The sequence below is a fragment of the Rhea americana genome, unplaced genomic scaffold (genome assembly GCF_003343005.1).
Source record: "Rhea americana isolate MKP2758 unplaced genomic scaffold, rheAme1 scaffold_150, whole genome shotgun sequence".
NCBI classification, from domain to species: domain Eukaryota; kingdom Metazoa; phylum Chordata; class Aves; order Rheiformes; family Rheidae; genus Rhea; species Rhea americana.
In genome coordinates, this window is record NW_028185595.1 from 1,782,648 (window position 1) to 1,808,860 (window position 26,213).

The window sequence follows — 26,213 nt, forward strand, 5'->3', positions numbered from 1 at the left end:
TAACGCATTCTTCTTTGGTTGTAAATCTTAAAGACAAAGGACATTATCATGCCCAGATCTGCAGATCTTTAATCACATGAGTGGCTCTCACTGAAAATAGCTAAAAACTTATAAGTAAATCTTCACAGGAGAGGCTGTGATGTCCCTTACACCTATAGTGCAAGTCAAGTCCTTGCTCAGGCTTGCACAAACCTGCCAATTATGATCTCATTGCACAAGTGGGATTGAGTGCTTAAAGCACCATGTACACTTGATGACATCAAAATATCTGCCCATATGCTACCATTTTCATTCCTAATACTCATAAGCTAAAAATAAAATGCACTCTCTTAGGGAAGAGTCCTAGTTAGAATTTAGTCCRTATGTACCTGCACAATGTTTCTTATCTAGTAGCATAACATTATTATGAAGAGCAAAGAATATTCATGCCTCAAGAACATACACCTACAGATAAAATTAAACTTCCTTTCCTTTTATTCCCACTTGTTCTGATGGAAACAGTATAAAGAAATAGCTGGCTGCCTTTAATTAGCAGTGCACATGAAAGTGAAAGTTACACTAACATTTAAACCAGGAGAACATATCATTTCATAGATAATTTGCCCCTGCTTGGAGACTTGTACTAGGGCAGTATTATTTCTAGTTGAGAGGAATGTTTCTATATACAATTGCTTTCTCATGCACTACTCACATTTCCCGAAACATCCGTCTGAGAGCTGACATCCAGGTATTGCCTGGATAACAGAGGGCTGGAACTTTCTAAGGACACACTGCTGGCCCACAGGTCTGACTGCGATCCTCGGTCATTCACGAAGCTGTCTTTTAACCTGGCTAAGCTCTAAAATAATAAATTCATCAGGTGATCTCATTTTTGCTCAAAATATTTCAGCAGCTACATCATATGAGCTCAAACTACATACTAAAATCTGGCTATGTTCATTGCATGCACTGAAGACATACCCTGCAAGCACAAGGTCAAGTATGGTTGGAGTACACCTCCCACAGCATGAAGGAGCCCTTGTGTTTGACGGCACAGAGCATTAACACTGTCAGTCTTGCCCTGATAAAGACAGGCTACTTGCAGCCTCCCAGGGATGGCAGACCAAAAAGGCCACAGCATTTCCATGGCTTCTTCAGATCTGCTCTTTGACAGCAGTACAGACACACTGGTTCATTCTCAGTCATTAAGAATGTGAGCAAATTCTCACTGTTATTACTTATCTCTCATTGTATTTTGTATTTATTTCCATCATCTGAGGAATAAAAAGACTGTAGTTCAATCACAATATGTAACTATTACATTAGTAACAAATCTAGGTTACACTTCTGAACTTAAACTACTTCAGTATTTTAATCTCACAAATTGACTGTAAGGCACATAAAATATTACAAAGTTATGCTGCTTCAGTACCTGAATGAGGTCTTGCTTTTCCTTCTCCCCTGAAGTGATGGCCTTCTTGATAGCTTTCATTTCACTTAAAATGGCTTGTGCCTCATCAAGTTTGTAGCCACCTTGAGTATCGGACATTTTCATGTCAATTCTACACAAAAGTTGAAAAAATATGGTAAGTTAACATTTCATATGATCCAAACATCCTAAATGCACACATCTTTTGCCATTCATTTTTCAAAAGCAAAAACATTCATAAGGTATAACAGGTAAGACAAGCAGTGATGGTCTGGGTTCTTGCTCCTTCTAAGTCACTCCACTCGGAAGCACATTAAGCTTCACAACTCCAAAGTTAGCCATACCATCTCTGACTCCTTACATATTCTGCGAGGGGAGGAAAAGGATGCACACAAAACCCCCAAATACTGTGTGGATAAATCGCTGCCAGTTACTTTGCTTCTAACCCATGAAAGATCAAATTAGCCATCTATGAAAATCACCTTATATTAAGTCATATCTTTGAAACCAGGCACAGGCCTCATACACATGGATGTATTTCTTTCATAATCCAATTACGAGTCACCTCATCCTTCCCTCTTCTCAAAGGAATTCTACTGAAGTTGGTGCTTATAAAAATTGGTAAGAGATTAACCAGTGATATTACTTAAAACATGTCAGCTGTGTACTCATACACAGGTAAGTACCTGAAACTCTTCCTCTCCTGCTCCTCCACCCAAAATTTTTCCTCTGTGCCCTAAAACAATGACGACTCAGAATCAGTGCAGACTGTACTGTGCCATCAAGTATTGAGCAATAACAAGTAACACAGAATGCCATTTAAGTGACATGATCTTGGCTCAAAATCTTTTTGCCATTAAGTCAGTTCCAAAGTGGCCAACCATATTCAGACATAGATTTGAGAGAATTAACTCCCCATSTGTATATTGCTTTTAAGGTTGCATATGCCTAAGGGTATCAGCAGCAGCACACTTCAGCTTGCTTCAGTTATTAGATCGTTATATATGAATGTAGATGCAAGACAAGCCAGAGGTATTTTACACCAAAAGTAAGTTATTCGGAGCAAACTTACTTCTTGAGCGTTTGGAATCCATGCTCTTTGTACTGGAGTTCTTGTTTCATGTGAGCTACTTCCCTCTTCAGCTTATTAACCTGTAGCAAAGTGTTACATTTTTAGAATGATATTTTGTACAAATATTTAGGTGCAGCACTACCCATTCAATTCAAGATGTACTTAGCAGGCAGTACACTGAAGCTGTCTAGGAAACCCGTTCATCTCAGCAGCAGCTAGCAGCCCTAACTGCATCTGCATCAGTTCAGGGCAYTATTACTGGTCAGGGATTTATCCAGTGCCCAGATATTATACCATCTAATCAGGTACTCAAGAGAAGTTCCCACCTCACAAGCAGAAAAGCTGAGAAGAATTCAAAGAGACAGACATGAATAAACCCTGTTGATTTTACTCGGTAATATTTAAAAAATTCACAGACAAAACTGAAGTGCTAAGTATCAGAACAGGAGTTGCACTGCAGTGGTAGAGGCCATCCTCCGAGATACTGAGTTAAAAGGCCCCACTGCATGAATAACAGCAGGATGATAATACATTTGTAAATCCACTGACCCTACAGCTTGCTGTTTTATATTCCTCTGCAGAGGCCAGATCGACCTACTTTACTTTAGTCCTTTCTTCTTCCCAAACTGAGCTCTGCATGACAGTGCACACCGCCACCACTAACAATCTGCACTGAGCTCATGACAAAACAGCTGCCAGTCTCTGGAGAGAGCTCTTAGCTCTCCACTGCTGCAGTACACCAAAGAGTCAGAACACAGTTAAATACTCCACAGCGTATCCGTGGAGACAAATGTACTATCAGCTCCCAAGGAAGTGCAATGTCTATATGGAAAAAAAAACCAACAAAAAACCAAAACACATAAACCCCCAAACTCTTAGGCAGCAACTATTGAGAATTCTGATAAATTATCTCCTAGATTAAGAATGGCAATATTAGCTCTTTCAACTGCTTTGGTATCTCCTTTTAATATTTGTCATGAGGCTTGGAAATATCTGAAGATTACTTGTGGGAAGTAGAGCTTCAGCTTATACTTCTTACCCTGGATTTTGTAGTGGCAATCTCTGCTTTGAGAATCTCCGGGTCATACTTAGAACTGGATGATGAGCCAGAGAGCACTGGAACAAATAAAACACTAAGGTTAGCAGCCTTACCTTCCTCCCCCTATTCTTCTAATGGTGTCACCATGAAACAAGGCCTCCCGCCACTCCTGCACACCCATTTCTTGACAGGGCTGATGCAGGCCTTTTTCCCCATTTCCAGAATCTCTTCCCACCTCCTTAAAGGCAGGGAAAGGCAAGTGCAGTCAAGTATTCTGCAAAAAGCATACACTAACATTAGAGCGTGTCCATATATCTAAGCCTTGATTTGCCTCCGGTTAAAATACTTGACTCTGTAGACTCCCAAATACATTCAATCCATTCAGATCAGCATGGCCTCCTGCATTCCTAAAGGCATTTACGGAACTGAAGGGGCAGACTTAGCATGAAGGCTTTCTTGTGGAGTAAACAATCCATTGAATGTTTAGAAACAAGAAAAAGCAAGGAATAAGAAATTGAAAAATGCAACACAAGCCTTGTCATAGCCTTGAGGACATGACCAACCACCCAATATGTCACATTGGATTAGATCAATGTCCCATTAAGAGCACCATTCTTTCCTCAGCACTGGCTAAAATTCTTATGCTTCAGAAGGCAAAGGTGGTCACAATGTGCAATACTGTTAGAGGTAGCTGTAGGCAAGAAAGTTATTTTGATCCTTGCAGCCATCAGTTTATGCCCTATAAAACACTGAAAAGCTTTTCTGGTTCTCTCTGGTTGTRTTTTTAAGAGAGACAGCATCATGCCAATTTAATTCATGTTTACAATGTTCTTAACGTACTGCTTTAACATACTAAGAGCGTGCTTCTTGAGGAGACCAGAATGTTTACTTCAGGGATGAATGGCTGGACAGTATTCAATAAAACTATCCTTCAATAACAGARAACTATTTTTCTTCTTAAGCACCAGGCACATGATTAGCCTGTGGAGTTCACCAACACAAAATACAGTTCAGTACGAGTGAGAGATTGGTCCACTGACACGGCTACTGAGAACAGAAAGCTTACAATAGTAAGGATTAAGAAAAATCTTCTTGAAGACTTGTATGAAATGTATCATTCTCTGGTCATTTTTCTGGATGCTAACTAATACAGAGGAAACTGATCCTTCTGTAAACTTTTCTGCAGCAGCTTTTGAAGCAAGAAGTACTGGGGCTTCATGCCATGACAGAGAATAGGGAACATAAAACAATTTTCTTAATACACTCCACCAATGTTAGCCTGTATATGGCATAAAATATTGACTGTTTGCTTCCCAAGGCAGTCACTCAGCTACTTGGGATGCTGAAACCCAAAGAGGCCTGGGAACACTCAGAGATTAGCACTGGTTTCCTTAATAAGACATAAGAAATGGCAGTTAAGGCTAGCAACCACAATTTTATGGAAATCTCAAGAAATGACTTAACCATGGAATCTAGKACGGCACCAGCTGAAAACAGACTAGATGACCAGACTGAAGCAGAGCAGYATGTAGAATGAGCGCAAGCTGAACACAAGAACCCGAGAACTTCAGGGAACAGCAAAATGAAGAGAAGGAAAACATTAAAAGGGTAGCTGAACAGATTGTAAGATCAGCTTTATTGAACTGGAGGATCAAGTATCAAATTCAGCTGCTCATCRGAAAGACAGCTGTTAGCTACTAGGCAGTTTCTTAAGAGAAAAGATATTTTTTGCTCAAGCCTAACTCCTGTCTTCACAAAAGACTGGGGAGATGCTGAGGAGATATAGCCTGCGCTCAGATGCATACAGCAAGAAGAAYGTTGAGAATCACTGCTGCTATAAACGTCAAGCACCAAACCATTGCCAACGACCCTGGGTTTTAGGAAAGCAGTCTTCACAAGACAGTTAAGATTGCCTTCTTGCCTTATTTTTATACTTTGGGCAGGGGCATCAAGAAAAATAACTCAGAACTTGTTTTTTTTTCACATCTGTTGGAGCCCATGCCAAAAAACTGTGCACTCACTTCAGCGTCTGAGCCAACCATAACAACATTTCGTATTAGCTACCCTTTACCAAACGTGTGCTAAACAGCTGCTTTTGAGACAACCTGAGCAAATATGGAGAGTACTTGACATGGCATAACATACCCCAGTGCCTTATCAGAGGACTATCTTCAAGCATTTTACTGTCCTAGTTGGATCACAAATGAGAAAGTCATTTGATAAGAGTTCATTAAATACTCACAACTGGTCTGAGAGCCCAGTTTGTGCTCCCAAACATCATGCAGCTGCCGATATTCTTGCTGGGCCAATTCAAGCCTCTGCTGTTTCACTTGATAGATCTCCTTCTGTGCAGCAATTGCTTCTTGAGCCAGGACAAGATAGTCTTTCAGCATGTGCTCCTGCTCCCGTCGCCACTGCACACGAGGATCCTCAATCTGTGTAGTTTCTTGAAGAGGAAGCAGAAGAGGAGACAAGATCAATCACAAGCAGGCTTGCATTGCAGCCTGAAGAGTAAGCAGGTAAGCAGCACGCATGCACACACACACACCCCCRAAGAGGAGAAAGGAAAAAGAGGACATTTGCTTTCTGCTTTGGAAGTGACCACTGAGTCACCATGAATTCTAACCAACTCGGCCACACTGAGTAACTGCATAGAAAAAACACACCAAAATCACTGTACAATTCTCCAACTCTTCCACTGAAGCCATCCCAGTCCTGTCTCTTAAAACATCCGCACAAGCATATGCATACATGCATAGGTCTTACAAATTTGACAGAGTGTTAGACTTATCTTTATTGTAACTGGTTTATAMCATAACTAATAAAATAGCTCTACTACTTAACTGATAAAAATCTTTCAGAGAACATCACTGCCACATGACTGCATTATACTGTGTGTGACACAAAGCAATAACCAACTYGGCCTCTCTTCCCCCTCCTTCCCCCCACCACTGTCAAGTGGCTTTTAATTGCAAGAGGGGAGAAAACCTTCTCGTTCAGACTCCATAGGTAAATATAAATAAAGCAGAATTATTAGACCACAGAACATACTAATGAAAGCACTTCAAAGTGCATTGCATAAACAGGACCTCACAGAAGGGGAGTAAACATTTTCCTCTCTGAAAGAAAGTACTGAACTATTAAATCATTGCAAAATACAGGAGGTAAAGTTTAAGAAAAAATATTTTGGAGGTAACAGGCAACATAGTCATGAGCTTAAATCACCTTCACCCCCATTATCCCAACACAGCCAATACACTCTTTGAGGTTCCTAATCAAGAAAAAGGCATAACATCACAGACATGCAGCTAGTCCTAATACTAATTACATAAATTTAATGTTACTATTTTGTCTTAGTTTTGAAGTGTCCAAATATGCTTCCTTTCTCTTTCAAGGCTAATTCTTGTTTGGAACAGGTTCCAATATTCCATTGACTTKAACTGCTCTAAACCATCTAAACTAATCTGCGTGAGTAAGGTTGCCTAGTTAYCACAAAATGAAAAATTAATTAAAAGGACATGCTTAAAACTATCAGTAGGAATCTAACTTGCATATTTTGAAGAGTCTCTTTAAATATGCATTAAAAACTGTCATGTTGGAAGGCATGAACAAATCTTAAGCAAGTCAGGCACTAGACTAACACTGGAACACAACCAATTTAGAAAGTGAACGTTTTGACAATAATCCCAGGAAGAGAACCTGAAATAAAGAACTTTACCCAACAGACAGATATTCAATTTTCACAAGCTGCCCGTGATCATGCTGATGAGAAAACTAACAGAAGACTCCAATAACATGTTTTTAACAGCAGCTTAAGACATCCAGGAACACATGGCATTTCAAGTTAGGTAGCAAAGCCTGAACAACAGAGTAAAAGTAACGTAATTTAGCAAAACAACCACTACCTTTTAAGAGACTAACAGCTAGCAGACCAGTTGTGCAAACTTTTCAGCAAAAGTTTTATAGACCCTGTGAGTATAAGCAACRTTTCAGCTGCTGTAGATACTAAAACTAAGCCTAGACCCAAAAAAAGCAGCCTCAAAATAACTTAAGAAAAAACAGCTACTTAGTCTCACTTCAACAGGAGCAAAAAGTCAGAAAGAAACAGCATATCAACTCAGTCTGTCAACCCCTTTTATCAGGCTCCTATCCATTACTGTCCCCTAAATTCCATTTTTCAGATAAAACCATCACCCAGTTGTCCCAGATGGGACAACTCCCTTCACACTATAGCTGAACAAGAATGGAAAACTGTGAACTACCTGGAGATGTCCCCTCCACCTCCAAGAAACCCCTCCGGTATACTCACAAGCTGCCAGAGGACTGTAAGAGTCTATTTTCTCATCATGAACATCAGCATTAGCAGAGCTGAGATACAGCTCAGACACCATCAAACCCACGCAAGTAAAAACCAAAAGACAAAAACTAAGAAGGTTAACACAAATATGAAGACATTGATTTCACCAGTGGAAAATAACTAGTGATTCACTGGTGCTCTGTAGATACACAAGAAATCCAAAGAGAGGTTTGTCCTGGAAGCTCTGCCCCAATTAGAGCCATCTTGTCCCCCTTCCCCTGTTGTTCAATCCTTCATCTTTCAGATATCCTGTAGTTTAAGGCATTCATCTTCATTTTAGTGTTGCTTATTCGATATTACAGATATCATGCACAAAAATACAGCATTATTGTTGATATATCACAGCTCTTTGCATGACCACCACAAAAAAAGAAAAGAAAAAAAAACACACAGTGACAAATTAACTTCTTCACTCCTGAAGAAATACATCACTCTAATCCAGATTCACACTTGATCCAAAGAGGACATAAGCAACACTTGCTATAGCTTTAACACCATGATACTGGGGAGAAGGGACAGTAAGACAATTTCTCCACTAAGGAAAGACAACACCACCAAGATTTAAGGCACTTTCACTACTTACGTTTTTTTTCTTTTCTTTCCTCCCCCCCCCCCCCCCCCCCCCCCCCCATCAGAGATTAGGACTAATTCTCATTAGGCCTGCCTCATTCTTGGAAACAGGGACAAGAACGAATGACAAAAAATGTGTTTTTCAATCATGTTCTGTTGCACAGGTGGAGCCCCATAGGTGCGTTCAAGCCTGAGCATTGTGGCTGCCCGTTCTTCCCCATTCCCACGCCTGTGGGGGTAAGGCAGGTCGTAAATGGAAACAAACTTCCTCTGGGGAGGGGAAGGCAGGCAAGGGAACAGAAAGGAGAAAAAAATATTTAGTTGGTCTGCCCCTTGACCAAGACTGCGTACAGTTTTCCCATACTCTACACAAACTGATACAATCATAGCCCACTCTGCTCAGGCAGAGCAACTTTCATGCAACTCCATGATCAAGGGAAAATAGTGTCCCAAATGCAAACACACCACCTGACAAAGCAAATACTTAGCAGCCAAGTTAATGGACAGGATAGACTAGGTAACCACGTACTGAAATTATCACATTTCCATTTTTTTTGTTCATCTCCTTTTGGTAATCACAACACCAACCTTAACCCTTTAATTGCAGTGTTGAGCTTTGATTTTCAAACATGCAATCACAATCTATCAAAATGTTGGCCAAGGGCTCTCAGCTTGCCCAAACTACTGTGAAATGCAAAATACATTCCAAAGTCAAATGAAAAGACTACAGAGATACAGGTTATTGTATCATTTATTGTCTTGTGAGTTATAAATTTGATGTTGAGCTTGTCATAAATACAGCTGATTGTTTCAGGTTTGGAGAGCGTAGTCTTACCATTCTTGCCAGATCAGCATCTGGCAAGAAAATTATCACTTCTATGTGCAAACCAAATTCCAAAGAACTTTCACCAGAGTCTGAAACACACTCAAGGCTATGCATTAACATTGTATTAGGAATTTTCTGCATATTTAATTCAATTTAATTATATTTATTTTTCCTCAGAGAGAAGGTTAGAACTGTTCTTCACTTCCTTTTTTTAATGGTTGCTGGCCTTAGATTTAATTTAGGTCTGTCCTTGGGCTCATTTCTGATAATTAGACTCAAATACTTCAAGTCTGCAGCAAGAACCAACCTGTCTCCATTCCCTTCACACCCTCTGCTGACAGCTTCTTCCTGCATAACAGATCTGGTATAGACCTTGGAGAGGAAAAATATTCCGGGCACTCTCTAGAGGCTCCTTCACACAAGCCTTCACACAAGCCAAGGATGAAGCTCTTGATTAGCTGAAGGTAAGTGGATATGGTTTGCTCTATCACAACTTGGGCTAAATATGGCTTGGGAAATAGTCATGATTTTTTCTTTTTAATCAAAATCTTAGCTCAAGTATTGTGGCACTTGGCATCCTGAAGAAGCCAAACTTCTAAAAGAGCAACTGCTGTTTACCACGTGCCAGCAAGCTTTGAGACACTGTACGCTCTTGAAGCTTGTGGTTCTTCTGAATGGCAAGTAACAGGAATAATTGCCCCTAGGATCACACAGGCCTCGAGCCTGTAACCRGATCTACACGTATTCTCACCGGCTTCACTGGGGTCAGCTCAGATGCACAGCTTGGATCTGTCTTTGCCTCAGTTACATCCTGAAGCTTTTGCTAGCTGGCCCTCTGTGGAGGGCTCCAACAACTCATTCATYCACAGAGGGCCTTGGGTCTGGTCTATTCCCCATCCCAGCCACAAGATGCATTTCCCTGGCACCAAAGCTAGCCATCCATTTTTAGGGAAATCTTAGCAGACCAAGTTAATCCTCTGGTTTTGACTAGGAACAGCCACAGTGTGAACGAACACTCAACTTCCTCCTTTGTGGATTGAAGAGGAAAACAAAAGACTCAAGACAAAACTATACCTCAAACAGAACTCATAATGGAAAGCTCTAAGAGGACAAYGAAAAATCTCCCTTTGAAAGGTCCTCTCTATCTTACTTGAACCAAGTTCTCCTGTGGTCAGAGGTGGAAATAATTTTCACTTCAGAAAGTGAAGGGGGGCAATACTAGTTCCCACAGGAGCTGCTGAGGCTTTTGTGCCTACTGCAACAGTGAGATATCACTGCCTGCACTAGAGGAGGGAACAGAGCCAGGCTAAAATGAACCTAGCTCCAGAGATATTGTGCTTAGAAGAGACAGGCAACAAGCAAGCTTCTCCAAAATGACTATGCAGGTAAAACTGAAGTGGCAGAAGCCTGTTAATCCAGCACTGCTGCCTAAAACAGCAGAGCCCTAAAGAGCCACTAAACTGGAATACTTCTGCCACCAGGCTGCCCTCAGCCTTCAGCACTCTGGTAGAAGCATCCCAGATCCTAGCATCTTACACAGCAGTGTCTTCTTTTAAGATAACTTCTCTCTGCATTAATTACAAGAAGCTAATTCTGACAGGGCCTGAGCACGGCTCTGCCGTGAACTTCTGGACAGCAGTAGGAGCCATTCTCTAGAGAGAACTGAAGTCATTAATATTTCTTTCTGAATATCTTTTTTCTTCCACCTCATAATCAGAGTAGAAGTTAGAACAGTTGCCATCCACTTCCATATTCTAATTCAGTCCTATTCACTCAGGCATAAGTGATCTCAAAACCATTTGACCTTGAAAAAAAATGAATGTTACAGACACACAGGTTAACTGACCTGAGAACAGGTGCAAACTATTTTTGAACAAACATTCAAAAAATCTTTTGAGGCTATTGTCCTACAATATTTGTCTTTTCATTAGTACATTGAAATATCGCTTCATATCAGCAGGAAAGAAACCTACAAATAACAGCCTATTGCCGGTTCTGTTATATCATTGCTCTCTAGAGCATCTACACCGCACAGCAGTAGTTATGCTCAAGCACACCTGCCTCTGCATAATATAAAGTTATACAGCCGGAAAACAGCTTTAATATTAAGTTATGTACAGTCTATTTTTTTATGGCTTCTCTTTCAGGGGATCTGTTCTAGTACAATACTATACACATTTCCTAACAACTTCTGTAATACATTGAGTTTGAATTTTCTCATATATAATTCAAATTGGCTTGTAATGCATAGAACCTCTGGTCTACCAAACAGTCTAATAAAGATGATAAGCAGCAGCTTAGTTTGAGGACATAGAATGAAAATGCCACACAAGCCCAACAAACTTAAGTCTTCTACTGCTCAGACACCATTCACAACACACCAAGCCTGCCTGAGAGCTTCCTCTCTAGTAAAACGCAGAGTGAACTCTTGAAGCTCAAGGCACTCCACTAACAGTATGTGCAGTCTCTCAGTTTGCCCCTGTCAAAAGATCAACACAAGACCTTTGCACTCTTTCTGATGATCTTGCCACAAGAACAAATTCCAGGCTGAGAACAAACTCCAAGTCACTGCTACCTAGTCAGATTCTTCAGCAGAAAGCCAAATCTTTCAGAGGTGTCCATGGCGTCAGCTTGAACATGACTGCTAATTTGAAGGCAGCAAAAAGAAAAAAAAAAAAATCTCAATTCCTGTTTTATAGAGGGAAGAAACTCCTATGATGGAGAAGAATCTGCACAAAATTTGATTCCACAAACTGCAAATGTCATCATCATCTACTCTGAAGCACATTGCTTAGCCACTTGGTGGTTTTGCATTCAGTTCATTTTTAACATGGGCACAAAATAATCACTCTATAAAATACAATCGTGTGTCACTTACTGGTGTTGTGGTCTATGTAATAAACTCCAACCTGAGGGTCATAAGCTTCTTCCCATCCTAATGGCAATTCATCACTAATGCAGTCTGCAAAGGTTAGTGGTTTAGTATACCTGAAACACAAAATGATAGTTAGGATGAATAAACACACTCAAACATGTCACATCCAAATAACTGACTAGAAAACAAGTATCACAAGAGACTCAGCATAAAAACAACGAAGGCCAGAAGTTTAAAGTTTTCATTCTTATTTAGTAATAGACCACAAACTGTTCCCTTTCTTCATGTAAAATTACAACAAGATGAATTCTTTCTGACAGAATTCCCAAGCCTTGCCTGGCTCAGCCAGTACTCGCTCAACAAAAGAACATTAAGAACTTTGCCAGAAACAATTGTAGTCTCTCAGCTGAAAGAACAAGAGTGTTTGCAGGCAAGTCCTGTATCAAAAATATGTAGAGCAAGAAGGAGCAAGATGAGAAATGCAATTTGCATAGCATGAATAATTAAGACTGCACAATCAATAGTAAATGCTGAGGACTATGGGACCACTTGTCATGCAACTCTAGTCATTTGCATTGCAATATGTTCTGTTTCATTAATGACAATCTACATTACTTTCTCAGTACCACAAAAATGTGTAACCCACTCAGTCCAAAAGGAGAAGTATTTCAACAATACTGCTCTAAGTATTTTTTTTCTATTGCAGACCATATCTGATCAATATTTTAAAAGCTTCTGTGACTAGAAAGCTTAGAGTATGCACACCTTGAGTGCACCTCAGATTTTAGTTACTGAAACCATGCTCCTTCCTTCCCTTCTGCTGTCAAAGATAACCAGATTCAGTTCACATTAACAAACACAGCAATCAAATGCATTACTGTTGGGAGGCACAATTAAGGCTATAGAGATGTTAGTGCACTCCACTGCCAAAAGCAGAAGATCCCACAGGCCCATGCATCCAACAGACAACCCCAAAGCACTTGCATGGCATATCTGGATGGAGGCCCATGACCTGGGCTTACCAGAAGAGCTCCTTGGGCTAAAAGCACAGAGCATSTAAGAAAGCATTGCAGCATCTCTCCGGCACTTACACTGCACATACTAGGAGCAGCCACGGAGCTGTACCAAAGTCCTCTAGGTACAAGTGGCATGCTGAAGGAGCATAACAAGAGGGTTAAGACAGCAGATTTCCAATCCACATTAAGAGAATAAATTTCAGCTCCAAAGAAATTCAGCAAGGCTGGCAGCTAGATAGAAAGTTTTACTAAGTTTTGAGCACACCGTCTGTCTGGAGTCATTGAACAAATTGGAAGACCCACATAACATCTTAMAATTTAGCAGTGTAAAAGAGCATTTTAGGAAAAGGTTCCAACCAGAAGAGGTAAAAATCAATACATAAAATGATCAATGTAATTCCTAAAGAATGATTTGGAAATTCAAGACACAGTAAGACTGATGTGAGAACGCTCCTATAAGAGTTACAGAAGCCCAATAAAAAGCCTCTACTCTTATTTGCTCTTGCATTTCACTTTAAAAATATTGCCTTTGCTACCTGAAGCAGTGCTTGAATTGCTATTGTCTYAAAATGTTAAAACTAAATTTAAGTTCTATACTGCAAAAATAACTTCAGAACTTTGAAGCATGACTGCCAAAAAAGGTTCTTTTAATATCAGCAAAGTTTTACTGAAGGGTTTATTACTTTTATTTTTGCTCCTCTTAATCTAGATTGTGCCTCTTCAGCATGTTTCTGCAGAAAGTACACCTTACCAGAAATAAAACACAGTCTCAACACTTCAGGTTGGTATCTTACCCTACGGTTTTGTCTGTGAGTCACGTTATCCAGTTTCCCAGCCCAACAGTACCCAGACATACTCTTAAATATGTTGCTCAGTGAGTTGATCARGTTAAAGATACACAAAGATAAAAACATGAAGCACAGTCAGATAAAAGCATCTCATGAGATAACACAGATGAAAGAACTCTGCTACAAACATGTTGGTGATTTTCACATCAACACCAGGATGACTGCTTTCACCTCATCTGTTTTTACTGAATTCTAGCAGTTCAAGTGTTAGTGTCACAGGTATGGAAAAGGAAGGGAACAGCACTGAGCTGCGGAAGAGGTGYTTCCATGCCCTAACGGAGCACAGACATGCCTGGGAGAGCAAGGTGCAAGAAAGGGGAGTGCAACTTGCCCTGCAGCAGCTGCCCATAGTCCCAACGCAGGGGGAGCCCAGCCAGGGAGCTCAGCTCTCCAGGGCTAAGCGCAGCAGTGGGACAGCCACACACACACACACACACACACACAACACTCTTCAGGGCTAGCCCCCAGTGTGAAGACAGCACAAAAGCCCAACGCCCACGGCAGCACAGCACCACAGAGCAAGAGCAAACGCTGGTCATCTAGTGAAAAATCTGTCAGTACATCTAAAGATATCCATCAGACTATCAAAGTATTTGAACACTGCTCGCTGCTCTGTCCCCCACCTCCAGTGGAGGTAGGTAGAGACCTTCCCAAGGTGCCCTTCAGGGGGTGCAACCCATCAGCCTCAAGCCCCCCACAGCTGCCCCACGGGACCAGCATGCCAGGGCTGATAGGATAGGGCACCTTGCTCTTCTCCCTGCACCTCGTGTCACGGGGCTCCCACACCTTTCCAGGGCAAGATGACCCTGGAAGGCCCGTAACTCCCATTTTAAAGTATCAAGGTATCAGCTCTGCCGGTCTCCTCAATCAAGCTGTAACAAGTGAGCGAGCTGGCCTTCCTCCCTCCCAGCCCGCAGCAGCTCGCACGCACACCAACTCCGACTGCACAAGCAGGCTCCCTGGGCATGCCAGGAGAGACTTGCCAAGACGTTAAAGACAACACGACTCCCCTTTTTAACAGCAGCAATCCAAGGCAGCATTTCTAAATAGCAACGATTCCTTCCGAGGGAACCTGCTCCTTCAGCTCTATTAAGAGCACACAAATTTAGAAAAAAAATCCGAGTYTTCTGGACAGTCATTGATTTGTTAAAACACCCTCATCTCCGCCACACTACTTATTTTCATGTAAATTTTAAGAGTTAAGCTGATTTTTAAAAGCCCTAAGAGCTGCTCTTTAACTTCACACATATCTGGGAAACTAGCAGGATGATACTTCATGGTAATTTCTGGGAACATCTGTGTTGTAGTAATTATTTGATTTCCCTGATGAGCCTGATTTAGTTTGTTGTTCCATGTCCCAACATTTTCTCTAAGAATCAGTGCAAAAATGTTTTATACTTCTCACCCATGACAAAGCCTAAACTTAATGCTTTTCAGATGTTGTTTGGAAAAAGGAAAAGAAGGAAAAATTAAAGATTAAGTGATTTATAAAATACATTTAAAATCAACAAGGGTGCCATGTGCCATCCAGGCCATACAAAATCCAAGTGATCTTCTCCAGTGTATTACTTGATTAGTAACAGTCAAAATATTGCTGTGAATTGATTTTATGATTATTTTACTACTTCCATATTTCAGGGAACATTGTCAATAGAAGTGTAATTTCATCCCGCTTTTACACCRTCTCTACCCTTCTGCACCAACTTTCATTCAGACAGACAGACTGATTAAACTAAGAAACCAGGCATTCCTCATCTCCAGGCTACAGTGCTCAAAACAATTTTGGCAAGTGATCCAAGCATATATCCCTCAGTATGGGGCAGTCCTTAAATCAATACTTACAAAGTATATTAAGGTTCACTGAGGAACCTTAGCAGCTTAGTTTGCACCACACACTGAGCAGTTTCCTGTAGCAATATAAAGTACTAAAATATATATATATATTTTTGAAACAGTGTTGAGCTATGAGGTCAGTATCAGAATTTGGGATGACTTTCATACTTTCATTAATGAATAGCATCATAAAGCCTACCTGACTGGTCACAAGTAACACCAAACTATAAAAATATCTGCTCGTTTTTCATCCAGACTTTAGCTTTTGCTAGAGGTAGTTGAGTTTCTTCTAGACATGCCAAGGGAAGAGACTCAACAGGATGCAAGGTCCATGCAACTAAAGATGCTCTTTTATATATATTTATATACATATACATATATATATATATAAAATATATATATATATATATGTGTATATATATATATATATATATATAAAAAATGCAGTGCATGAACTACATCCATTCGATTCTTCCAGCTGGAGTTTTGAGGAAAAAGGAGAAGGATGCAAGGCAGGCTCAGTCTGCTCTTGCAATGATAGAAGCCATCTAGTCCTTCTGGGAGACATACAGGCAATTACTAGAGCTTAAACACAGGCAATAACTTCAATACCCTTAAAAATCATATCTTCAGAACACCTACCCCCAAGCACAGACCAGTGCTGTCCTCCCTGGCTGAATGAACGTTTGCAACCATCCCACTTGTACAGAGTATTCCTTAACAGAGAAAAGTGTCATTCAGCCAGAAGTAATTAGTTTTTGATTTAATAAAATATTCTATTTAGTTATGGACAACATATGTACATTTAGCTATTTCCCCAAATTACTTATTCTTATAAACTCCTTTCCCTTGCTGCTGTGGGAACAAATGGCATAATTCAAAGAGGCAATGTTACAAAGACAGATACAAGACATGCAAGCTCTCATATAGCCAGATTAAAAAWTAAATCCCAAAAAAGAAAAAATGTTTTTATTCCCCTCAAGATAATGATTTTAGGCATTATTTTTTATGAAGACTGAGAAAGCCCAATTTTCCAAAAGAAGTTCAAAATTAAGCATCCTCACAATGTGGCAGAATGGATTAAACAAGTAAAAGGAAGTTCCTTTCTYATAGCAATTAATGATTCAATTATCRKTGCATTATTTCTACACAAAACCAGACAGTTTCTGCACTCAAAAATTTAATACCAAGATATATCTGCAGAATTATTTATTGTAAAACATCTCATCTGCAGTTTACAAAGTTTTCGTGAGCCTATGAGCCTCATCAACTCATAGTCAAATCATGTCATTATATAAATAACTCCTCATTGCAGCCAGACTCAAAGTAGTAACTGTCTAGAAGAATCACTTTTCACCCACTGTTGTATACTCCAAGGAAAGGAATCTACAAAGTGATTTATACATACCTTGCACAACTTGGTTAGGAAAACCTCCAGAAATATTCATCCAGTTTTCAAAAGCAAGCAACATATTTGAAAGTTCAGAAAATCCTAATTTACATGACTTCTGATTTCCACAGTCAAAAGAATGAACTATGTGGGGGAAAGAAAAATAAGCCAGAAGTTTAAGTCCATATGTGGAATTCCTTGAAGACTATCCATAAGGTCTCCTCTTAACTCCTCTAAAAAAGTATATGTAAAAACATAGCTGAAAACACTGCATAAAAGACAGATAGGCACCAGGCTGATATTAAAAGGAGGAAAAGTACTTGTTGGAACTGAGAAAATGCAATGGCATATAACAACTGTCTGCATTAAAGAGTCTTTGTGCTGGGTTGAAAGCTACCTTTTCCATTTCCTTTTGCTTTTTTAGATAAAACACTCTGTGAGAAAGGTATTGAGCATCCTCATCTTTATCTAGTGTCTTTGGATCAGAGTCTTAGAAATACTTTCAAAGAAAGCTAATGTCATTCAGTAGTTTTACACCTCACAGCATTATCACAGTTTACAAAACTTGTGCAATGCACAGATATATATATATATACACAAACACAAGTATGTTTTATATAAAAATCTCATTACTCAAACCTTCAGTATGCTGAACTTCCAGTCCTGTGCTCATTGTAAATAAGGCTTTTCAGTTAATGGAAACTGTGCTTGAAAAATGCTGCAATTACAGATGGCCTATCCAAACAGAAAAAAAGTCAAAGACAATACTTATTCATCAGACCTAACGAGAACAATCTTTTTTTTTTTGCATATCCAGCCACCAAAAAGAAGTTTCACTTTTAAGACTTCTTGATGTCAAAAAATAATTATCAAGTGAGTTAAGTCTTCATTTTCTCAGATTAATTGAATAAGCATAATATGGAAGAACAGGAATGTTAAGTTGCCATCTACGGTTATATGAAGAAATTAATATTCCAAAGCTTCAAATCCTGCCAGCTATTTCTTGAGTGCACCACTGAAGGTCAGCCTCATGAGACTGAACAAAACATAGCGCATGATCAGAATGAGCAAGAGTACGAAGCGACTGTCTTTCATAAGAACCTGAGAATCAGTGGCACTGACATTTCCTTTTACAGCCACATACATGTTTAGGTCTTCCAAGATAAAGCAATTAAGTTTTAAACCAGGAAAAGAAAAATATGGCTTTGAGTCAAACTGCAGCACAAAGTGTCTTAAGAAAATTGTCACTGAAGATACCTAAAGAGAGGAAGATGACAAATACCCTAGGTGTAACATTTTCTCAACATCAAGAAGTTGGAACCATTATTCCAAAATGAAATCCCAGGCATAGTCCCATACTCATAATTAAAAGACAAGCAATACGTGCAACTTATTCTCTGCTATAAGCAATCAAGTGTAAGTCAGTCCACACACTATCAACCTTGAAATTTAGACATGATTATTCTGCTTTTTCTTCCAAAAAACAGTACTATACATAAAATGGTCCATCTTTAATCAAGAAAATACAGCATAGCCTAACTACATCTATTACTAGACATTATTCCAGCTTCCTAAAAATATTTCAGAACATGCAAATGCCAAGAACTGCCAAAAATCTCTCCAGATTGCGCTGCTCCACTTCAGACCTGACTACACACACCCTTTCCACCCCAAGTCTAAGCAGGGCTATGAAAGTCTCTTCCCTAGAATCATTTTTTACTTTCCAGAAGGGTTAAGTGACATTGGAGAGCCTGGTAGGAGATGCTTTGAAACACCAAGTGGCAAGGAAAGTGGAAGAGTAGCACTTGTACAAGACTACACACCAGCTCCTGAGCTCACCTGTGACTCCTCTACTCTGCCTTGAGGGCTACAGTCTTCAAGCTACCATAGCTCAGTTTTATACAACTGCAGCCAGCAGGTCAAGTTGCAGTTAGTCRCGCCTGGGACAGAGAAACTGCTTGAAAAGCATATACAACATCAGTTTGTAATTCAGGAGCCAAATAAAGCTAAGGATGAGACAGTATTTTAAGACTGTCACCTTTACTATTCCTACTTAGACTTTGGACTCCAAAGCAGTTATGGATCAGCCTTATCCATTCTCATCCAACCCACACTACACTCTAAGGTACCTGCTTAGAGACAGAAGCTTGTCAATGATCACCAGGTTTCCAACTTAATAATCACTGCCAGGATCCCACAGAGTACAAAACCCCTCAGCTAGGGAAGGCACTTGTAAATCATAGCCTAACTTTGGCCTTCTGGTTCACCAAAAACAATCCACATGTTCATCTTGTGTATTGACCCATCTGTATCTTGTGTTCATCTTACCTGTGGYTGCCTTATCCCTTACTCAGAGGGAAAGGTATTCACTAACTAAGTTTCAATCACGGTCACTCTGGAACACAGTACACATCAACTTAGTTTTATACCTTTCCATCRCCTTTTGTTTTCAATAAAACCAATAGAATCTCTAATGCTGTTATTTTTTCCTTGAGTTTCATCCAGTAAATTCAAATTGAGTGTAATTCCAAWTAAGTGTAATTGTTTAATAAGAACTGGAAACTAGTATCAGACTTTAGGACAAGGGGAGACTCCTAATCTCAAAAGATTTTTTCTAGTTTAACGCTGAACACACACAGCAAGTCAAGTAAGGGCAGTTTCCGAAATTAATCCTGATAGTAGAGGTACGGAGGGAAAAATGAGAGTCCATATCCCTAACCACTTAAATGCCCTGAAACATCTTCCACCTTTGTGAAGGATTTGGCCCCGACAGCCATGCAGTATTCGCACATCAAATGCTTTTCCATTCCTTCTCCCACAGCAGGAAGTTAGGTCCTAGCCTTAACTTAGTAAGTTATGTCATTTTTAATATGAGAGAGGAGTTTATTTTTTTGTGATTATTTTACATCAATTACCTGCAGCTTTCTTTATAGATAAAACTGGAAGCCAACATTATCATGAACAAAGGTCATTAAATTGAAACTTCTTCTCCAAAGATTCAGAAAGCCTTTCTGTATCTTTAACTCCACTGTTGTCAATCAAAAAACCTCATTAGACAGGAAACTGAAGGCAAATAATCTTGTATAACAAGTTTTTGATTGACAGAAGGTTTGTGAAACATGGCTGTAACATCACAAAGGTTCCTGACTGAAGCAGTAAATGGGTGAACGTGTCATTTACAAATTTGAAGTTAATTCTACAGTGACAAAGCAATCAATTCTGGACTYCTTAAAGAAACTAACATGCAATATTATTTCTGCAATTATTGGATTTTATTCCCAGTTGCTGGCCTACAGCAATTCAACCAAAACCGCAGGCAATTCTTCAATTAGGCTTATGGCTCTGTCTGTGTGCATGCATGCATGTGTGGGTATATGTATACACATTTTTTTTTTAATGCAAACAGCATGCTTAGGTCACAAAGAAGTTAAGAATTTATAAGTCAACAACGGATCATCAGGTTTCTACACTGTACTTTAAGCCACCTAATTCCTATGGTTTCAAGGCTTCTCGAACCTTGAAAGAACAGTAAAGCTGTTCTCACCATCAGAGCCTTATTTTAATCTGTTCAGCACAGACCACAGGACCTTACACAAACTCCATCATGACTGTCTGTGTGGGTAAAACTACAGACTAGGGGATTTCCTATGGTTTACTGATAGCAACAGCTCACTGCATAATGAACAACAGTAAAACCTGACTCACACAGGTACTCAAGGTAGCTCTTGCAGCTATAGGATTAGCCACCAGAACTTAACAGCTTTAACAACTGTTCACTACTCTTCCTTTCCTCCTACACTCAGTGAGAGTATGAGGCATACAGATTTCATGGGCAAGTCAAACAAGATAACATTCGGCAAGTTCTGGCAAGTATTTCCACTCATACCATTCTTCTTACTAAACAGAATAGTTTTTGAACCCAGCATCTTAAGGGAGAAGTTTGGAGTGAAATTTTATTTCTAATGGCTTCTACTTCAACTTTTAAGTTTTCACATGCATTTCTTTGTGTCTCACTCCACTAAAACTTATTGCTTCTGCTGTGATGGGATGTGCTGCATAGATGAGAACAGAGAATTGCCTGAGATAGCAATTTTAGACTTTGGCATAAAAAAAAAAACTATCACTTTTTTCAGAAGATAGTTCTCTAGGACTGTAGCAATCTGCTCTTTACAAAAGCTTTTATGAAGTAGACTCCTACACATTTATTACTCAATCTTTGAGGACTGAACCAGTCCTCAAAAACACTGAAGCTGTTTGTCTCTATAGTAACTTAACTTCTCCTCAGAACATCTTCTTAGCATAGATAAATTACCTTCGGAGGCTGGAGGAGTGGCAGCCAAGAGCCCCTTGCTTACATACCATCAACAAAACTTTCCCCACCCAGATGCTATGCTCCCACGTGCTGCCAAAGGCTTCCTGGAGTYTCACTCCAGCTGCAGTCTTGGGAAAAGACGGCAAGCAACAGCTCCTCGCTGACAACCAGTTTCCACAGAAGTGACATGCCAGGCAGGGCTGGGGCCTSATGCCATCCTCAATCATACCAAATTCAGCAATCGCAATGGAGTTTAAAGAGGGAGACCCTCCCCACTCCAAGGGGAATTCTGAGCTCTAGATCATTTAATCAAAATACCCCTTCTAAGGGAAAAGGTATCCTTCTCACAAGGTTTTAAAGTACTCAGGTCATTTTTGGTAGCCATCTTGGGGAAATGGAGTATCACTGAACCTTAAGAGAATGAATGATAGCCAAGTCACAAGTCCAGCAATGCATTTTATCCTTCTAAAGCTTTTAGAATTGGTGTCAGGAGACAAAATGCTATATAGATGAGATCCCTAACCACCCTCCYGCCAAGTTACACAGCTTTTAGTGACAGCCTATAGGGAAGCAGGGCCAACATAACAATTACTAATGTAAATTCACCTAGAGTAGGAATAATTCAAAAGCATCACAAGCAGATATAAACTATGAATAGGAAAGCGCATCCCAGCTAACAGACACCTTTAAGAAGCAACCATGAAATTTAAGAGCTCCTTAACTATACCCCACGGAATTTGACAACACATTTTGAAGATTTAGAAGCCAGATATCACTTTAAGATCCATACATAGGAACAGCCACCCTAAAATTCTAGTTGACCAAAAGAGATGTCACTTCAGTGGTTGTCAATGTGTAAGGCATTGCAGTCCGGTCCTGTTCTTGCTGGGATGAAGGGTAGACTRGAAAAGAATTAACCCCTTACTGTAAGAATGGGGTTAAGCCTGACAAAACCAGCTTATTTTAAAGTTGTTGCTCTACACAAAATAAATGTGCTTAAATTACAATCCGTAAGTCAGTAGAGATTTATGGGTTTTAACTGTAAAGAAACACTAAAAAACAAAAGAGCAACCCAAGCAACCTAAACTGCAGAGCCATTTTCTCTGTGGAACTGGTTTTCTCTGGTGCTCTGGYGACTGAACATCACCTCAGCCTCCCAGAGAGATTTCCTCCATCTTGCATCTCCTTCCAGCAGCCCCAGAGCTTCCATGCACTGGGCCACCTCCAGATAAGACGAGCACCGGAGCTCATCTGCTCAACTATTTTCATTTTAAACAGTTTTACCAGCCCCCAAGAACTCTCAGCCATGGGATTGGAGTTCTCTACTGCTCTCTGGCAAAGACATGARAATAACTCAAGGCAACTCATAAAGATGATCTTTAATTGTATGTAAYTGTCATTTTAGAGCCTTCTGCCTTTAACACTTTTCTTGCACAAATAGGTAATTCTCAAATTTCTTTTTGCACAGAAATCACTGTCACGGGCTGCCCAAGTAGATGCTACACAAAGCAATCAGGTGATACCCTGAATGTCTGAAACCAAGCAACAGCCTGTACTTCAAGCATTCCAAACCTTGATATAGAAGAATTCAACTGGCTAAACCTAAGCACTTTTCYTTTGTTACAAACTTTTGAAAAAAATATAGAATTTTACTATTTTTTACCCCTTCGTAGGGGAAAAAGATACACTGAAGCAAACACATTCCTATTACTTAAACTCACACAGATTCACAGAAACACTGAGTCACATAGCACACAATTTAACACCTCACCAGCTGCAATGATGGTGTCTAGTACCCATCATTAACATTTAAGAGCTGCTTGCTTTTTCTATCTATTTTTAAAGACTTCTCTGTTTACAAGCTCTGCTTTGTACAAAGTGACAGTATTTGCCCATGTGTTTCTTTTCAGGACAGATCAGTTTGCCTTTGGAAGCAAAGAACTAAGCTATTTGTAAGGAAAAGACTATCAAAAACCACTTACAGATATTAGATCATTCACTGAGGTTAAACTCACTCTGCTAGCAGGGGAGAGGCAGGAGGTCAGTCATACCTTCTTAATCACTCAATGCAAAATTCCTGAGATAGTTCAAGGTTAAAAAGTCAGGAAATGGGAGTTAAGGCTTCTTACAACATTAACTTGCCTCCCAGTCATTACACCCTGCATGCTTTCCAGAATATATTAAGTAGAAATGAAATACAAATAARGTACAACTTGATGTGAAAAGTGCAACAATACCAAAATAAAAGCATTCAGCAGCTGGAATTTATCTACATAAATTTCAACTTTATAGGCTGGAGGTTGTTTAAGTTTGTTTTCAGTCTTCTAGGATTAGAAACAGTTTGTCACCTGTCTAGCCTGAATAAATCAACTAAGATCAAGTCAGATCTCTCTCCTTACTCAGAACAGTAAGACTGCTTTGGAGTAAGGGGACTCTTCACAATAAGGGATGAATTGTCTACCAAACACCCAGCCTGAGTAGTTCAACTAGTTTCTTGACATATTTGAGAGATTAGAAACTGGAAAGTTTCTCTCTGTTCTTGTAGGCTGCACTTCTACTTCTTTGAAAGGCTGTCTATAGAGTGTAGGTGGCAGCAGTTTGCATTGGCAAGATGCCTCAAGATAAAGAGGTCTGCAGGACAGACTTTCCTCCATAATACAGTGGCACAGCTTCTACAGCAAGGATCCAGTAGCTCCTGGAAGAAAGAAAATACTCTGAAATTTTGGTAACAAGAAACATGTTGAATAACCGTTCCACATCAATGTCCAGGAACATACTCATTACCATATAGATGGTAAAGACAAAACGCACTCAGAATTCAATCAGTGGCAGCAGAGTGCGCACTGGGCTGACCATTCGGAGGTCTCTAAAGAGGAACTACTTGTGGTTCATGCTGCAATCTGACTTCAGTAAGCACTGCAAGTTTTCACTTAGCACAGGATCTACAGCAGTTAGACAATATCTCAACTCTTTGAAAAGCAGTGGATGCTGCCCTATTTTAGCAGCATGTTCCATTTCTAGCTTGGAAAAGAAAAAACAGCCTGACAATAAACACATGATGTTAGAAGGGAAAGACTGAGAAAATAGACAGCTCCAGGATGACATCACTGAACTCATCTAAACTCCCTAATCTATCCAACATAAAACCAAGAGTTATTAGTCTGGAAATGTACTTGGAAGGGGGCAAGGGAAGCACAGGAGGCTTGTTTTTACATGCACATAGTTTGTATGCTGCTCCCTGATTTACCTCCTACTAACACCGGGCTAATTGCTGACTGAGGTCTCTGCACAGTAGTTTCAGGAGGACTGCCTGCTTGGCATATTTTCACATTATAAACTCCACTTTTATTACTGAGTTACATAGCTATTTATGTTCCTGACTCCAACAGCAATGTTATCAGGCTCTTTGCTCTAACAGAAGCATCACTTGCAAAATATACCTTAGGCAAGTAGCAGAGCATCACCAGTCTTTCATGTTCTTTGCCCTAAAACAGTCCTGTTGCAGCTGCCTTGCTTTTACTCAGTACCTAGAACAGTTCTGGAAACATTACTTCACTGCTTTGATGTGAGAGCAATTTGTCTGTCAAGACTCAAATCTTATCCAGATAGGATTGAATTCAGCTGCATAAAGATGGCTTAAATTCTTCCTTAAAGAATTAGAGGAGGACATGGCCCCTTTAATGTCTATGCAAACTCAGCACTACTAAGTAAGAACAGGACTATTTTGGGCTGCCTGCCAGTAAGCATCAGCAAACCAGGTCAAGATGATCCTGGAGCAGTGGGGAACATAGAACAATAATCCATCTAGGTGTAAAGCAACTGTCCCTTAAAGAGACAGAGCAGTACTTAAGCACAGGAATTGCTCTGCAAATTATGATTCATGCCACACCCTTCATGACGAGTAAACTACAACTATTACCAACAGACCTATAGAAACAATTCCTAAGAGTATGACCGCATGGTTTCCTCTACATTTTAAGCTAAAAGTTAGCTTTAAAAACTCACCATTAACACAAATGTYCACGTACACACATAGAGGAGACACTCATTTAACCATATCAGGAAAAATCTCCCCTGTGAAAAAAAATCCTTTAAACATCAAGGTCTTGAACAGAGTACTGCCCATCTTAAACACACATGCACTTTCAGGCACTCGAGTACCACCCCCCAGCCTTAGCTTCCAAAATTTCTCACCCTCTAAGCCCAAGCAGTAGCTGTAATTACAGCTTCCCAGTCTGTCAGCTTCAGGCCCCAACAACAGGCTGAGCTAACAGGATCACAAACAGTAACACTGAGATCCTAGAACCACAGATTCTACACAGATTCCACAGAACCTGTGTTCCACAGTGCTTTTAAACTGCTTTCACATAGGGAAAGTTTATTTTAATCAAGATATGCCTAAATACACATCTGTTGAGATCCAAGTGGAAGGGAAGACACCAGTTAAGAGTTAGAATTACCTAAAAAACCACCACCCCAACCCTGCTATAGCAGTCCTCCGGCTCTGCTGCTCAGAACTGAAAAGAACATTTCTAAATGAAGGTATAGCAATTCACTTCTGCTCAGAAAAGTAGTAAACTTAGGTTACATAGCAGTTAGCTCATTGCTATGCAACAACTGTTAAAGTACATTATATGGAGCTGGAATTCACAATATCAGCATTATTT

The 26,213-nt window shown here is 39.9% G+C and overlaps 1 protein-coding gene across 1 annotated transcript in view; it reads right to left on the bottom strand.

Moving 5' to 3' along the window:
* The window catches only part of WWC1 (WW and C2 domain containing 1), a 67,157-nt gene that overhangs the window by 32,975 nt on the left and 7,969 nt on the right, over positions 1-26,213 (bottom strand). The window contains exons 2-7 of the mRNA XM_085299584.1: positions 12,151-12,260; positions 5,762-5,965; positions 3,520-3,596; positions 2,481-2,560; positions 1,412-1,541; positions 692-838 (exon numbers count right to left, since the gene is read on the bottom strand). Coding sequence (XP_085155710.1) covers positions 692-838; positions 1,412-1,541; positions 2,481-2,560; positions 3,520-3,596; positions 5,762-5,965; positions 12,151-12,260 — 748 coding nt within the window. The remainder of the gene's footprint in view (positions 1-691; positions 839-1,411; positions 1,542-2,480; positions 2,561-3,519; positions 3,597-5,761; positions 5,966-12,150; positions 12,261-26,213) is intronic.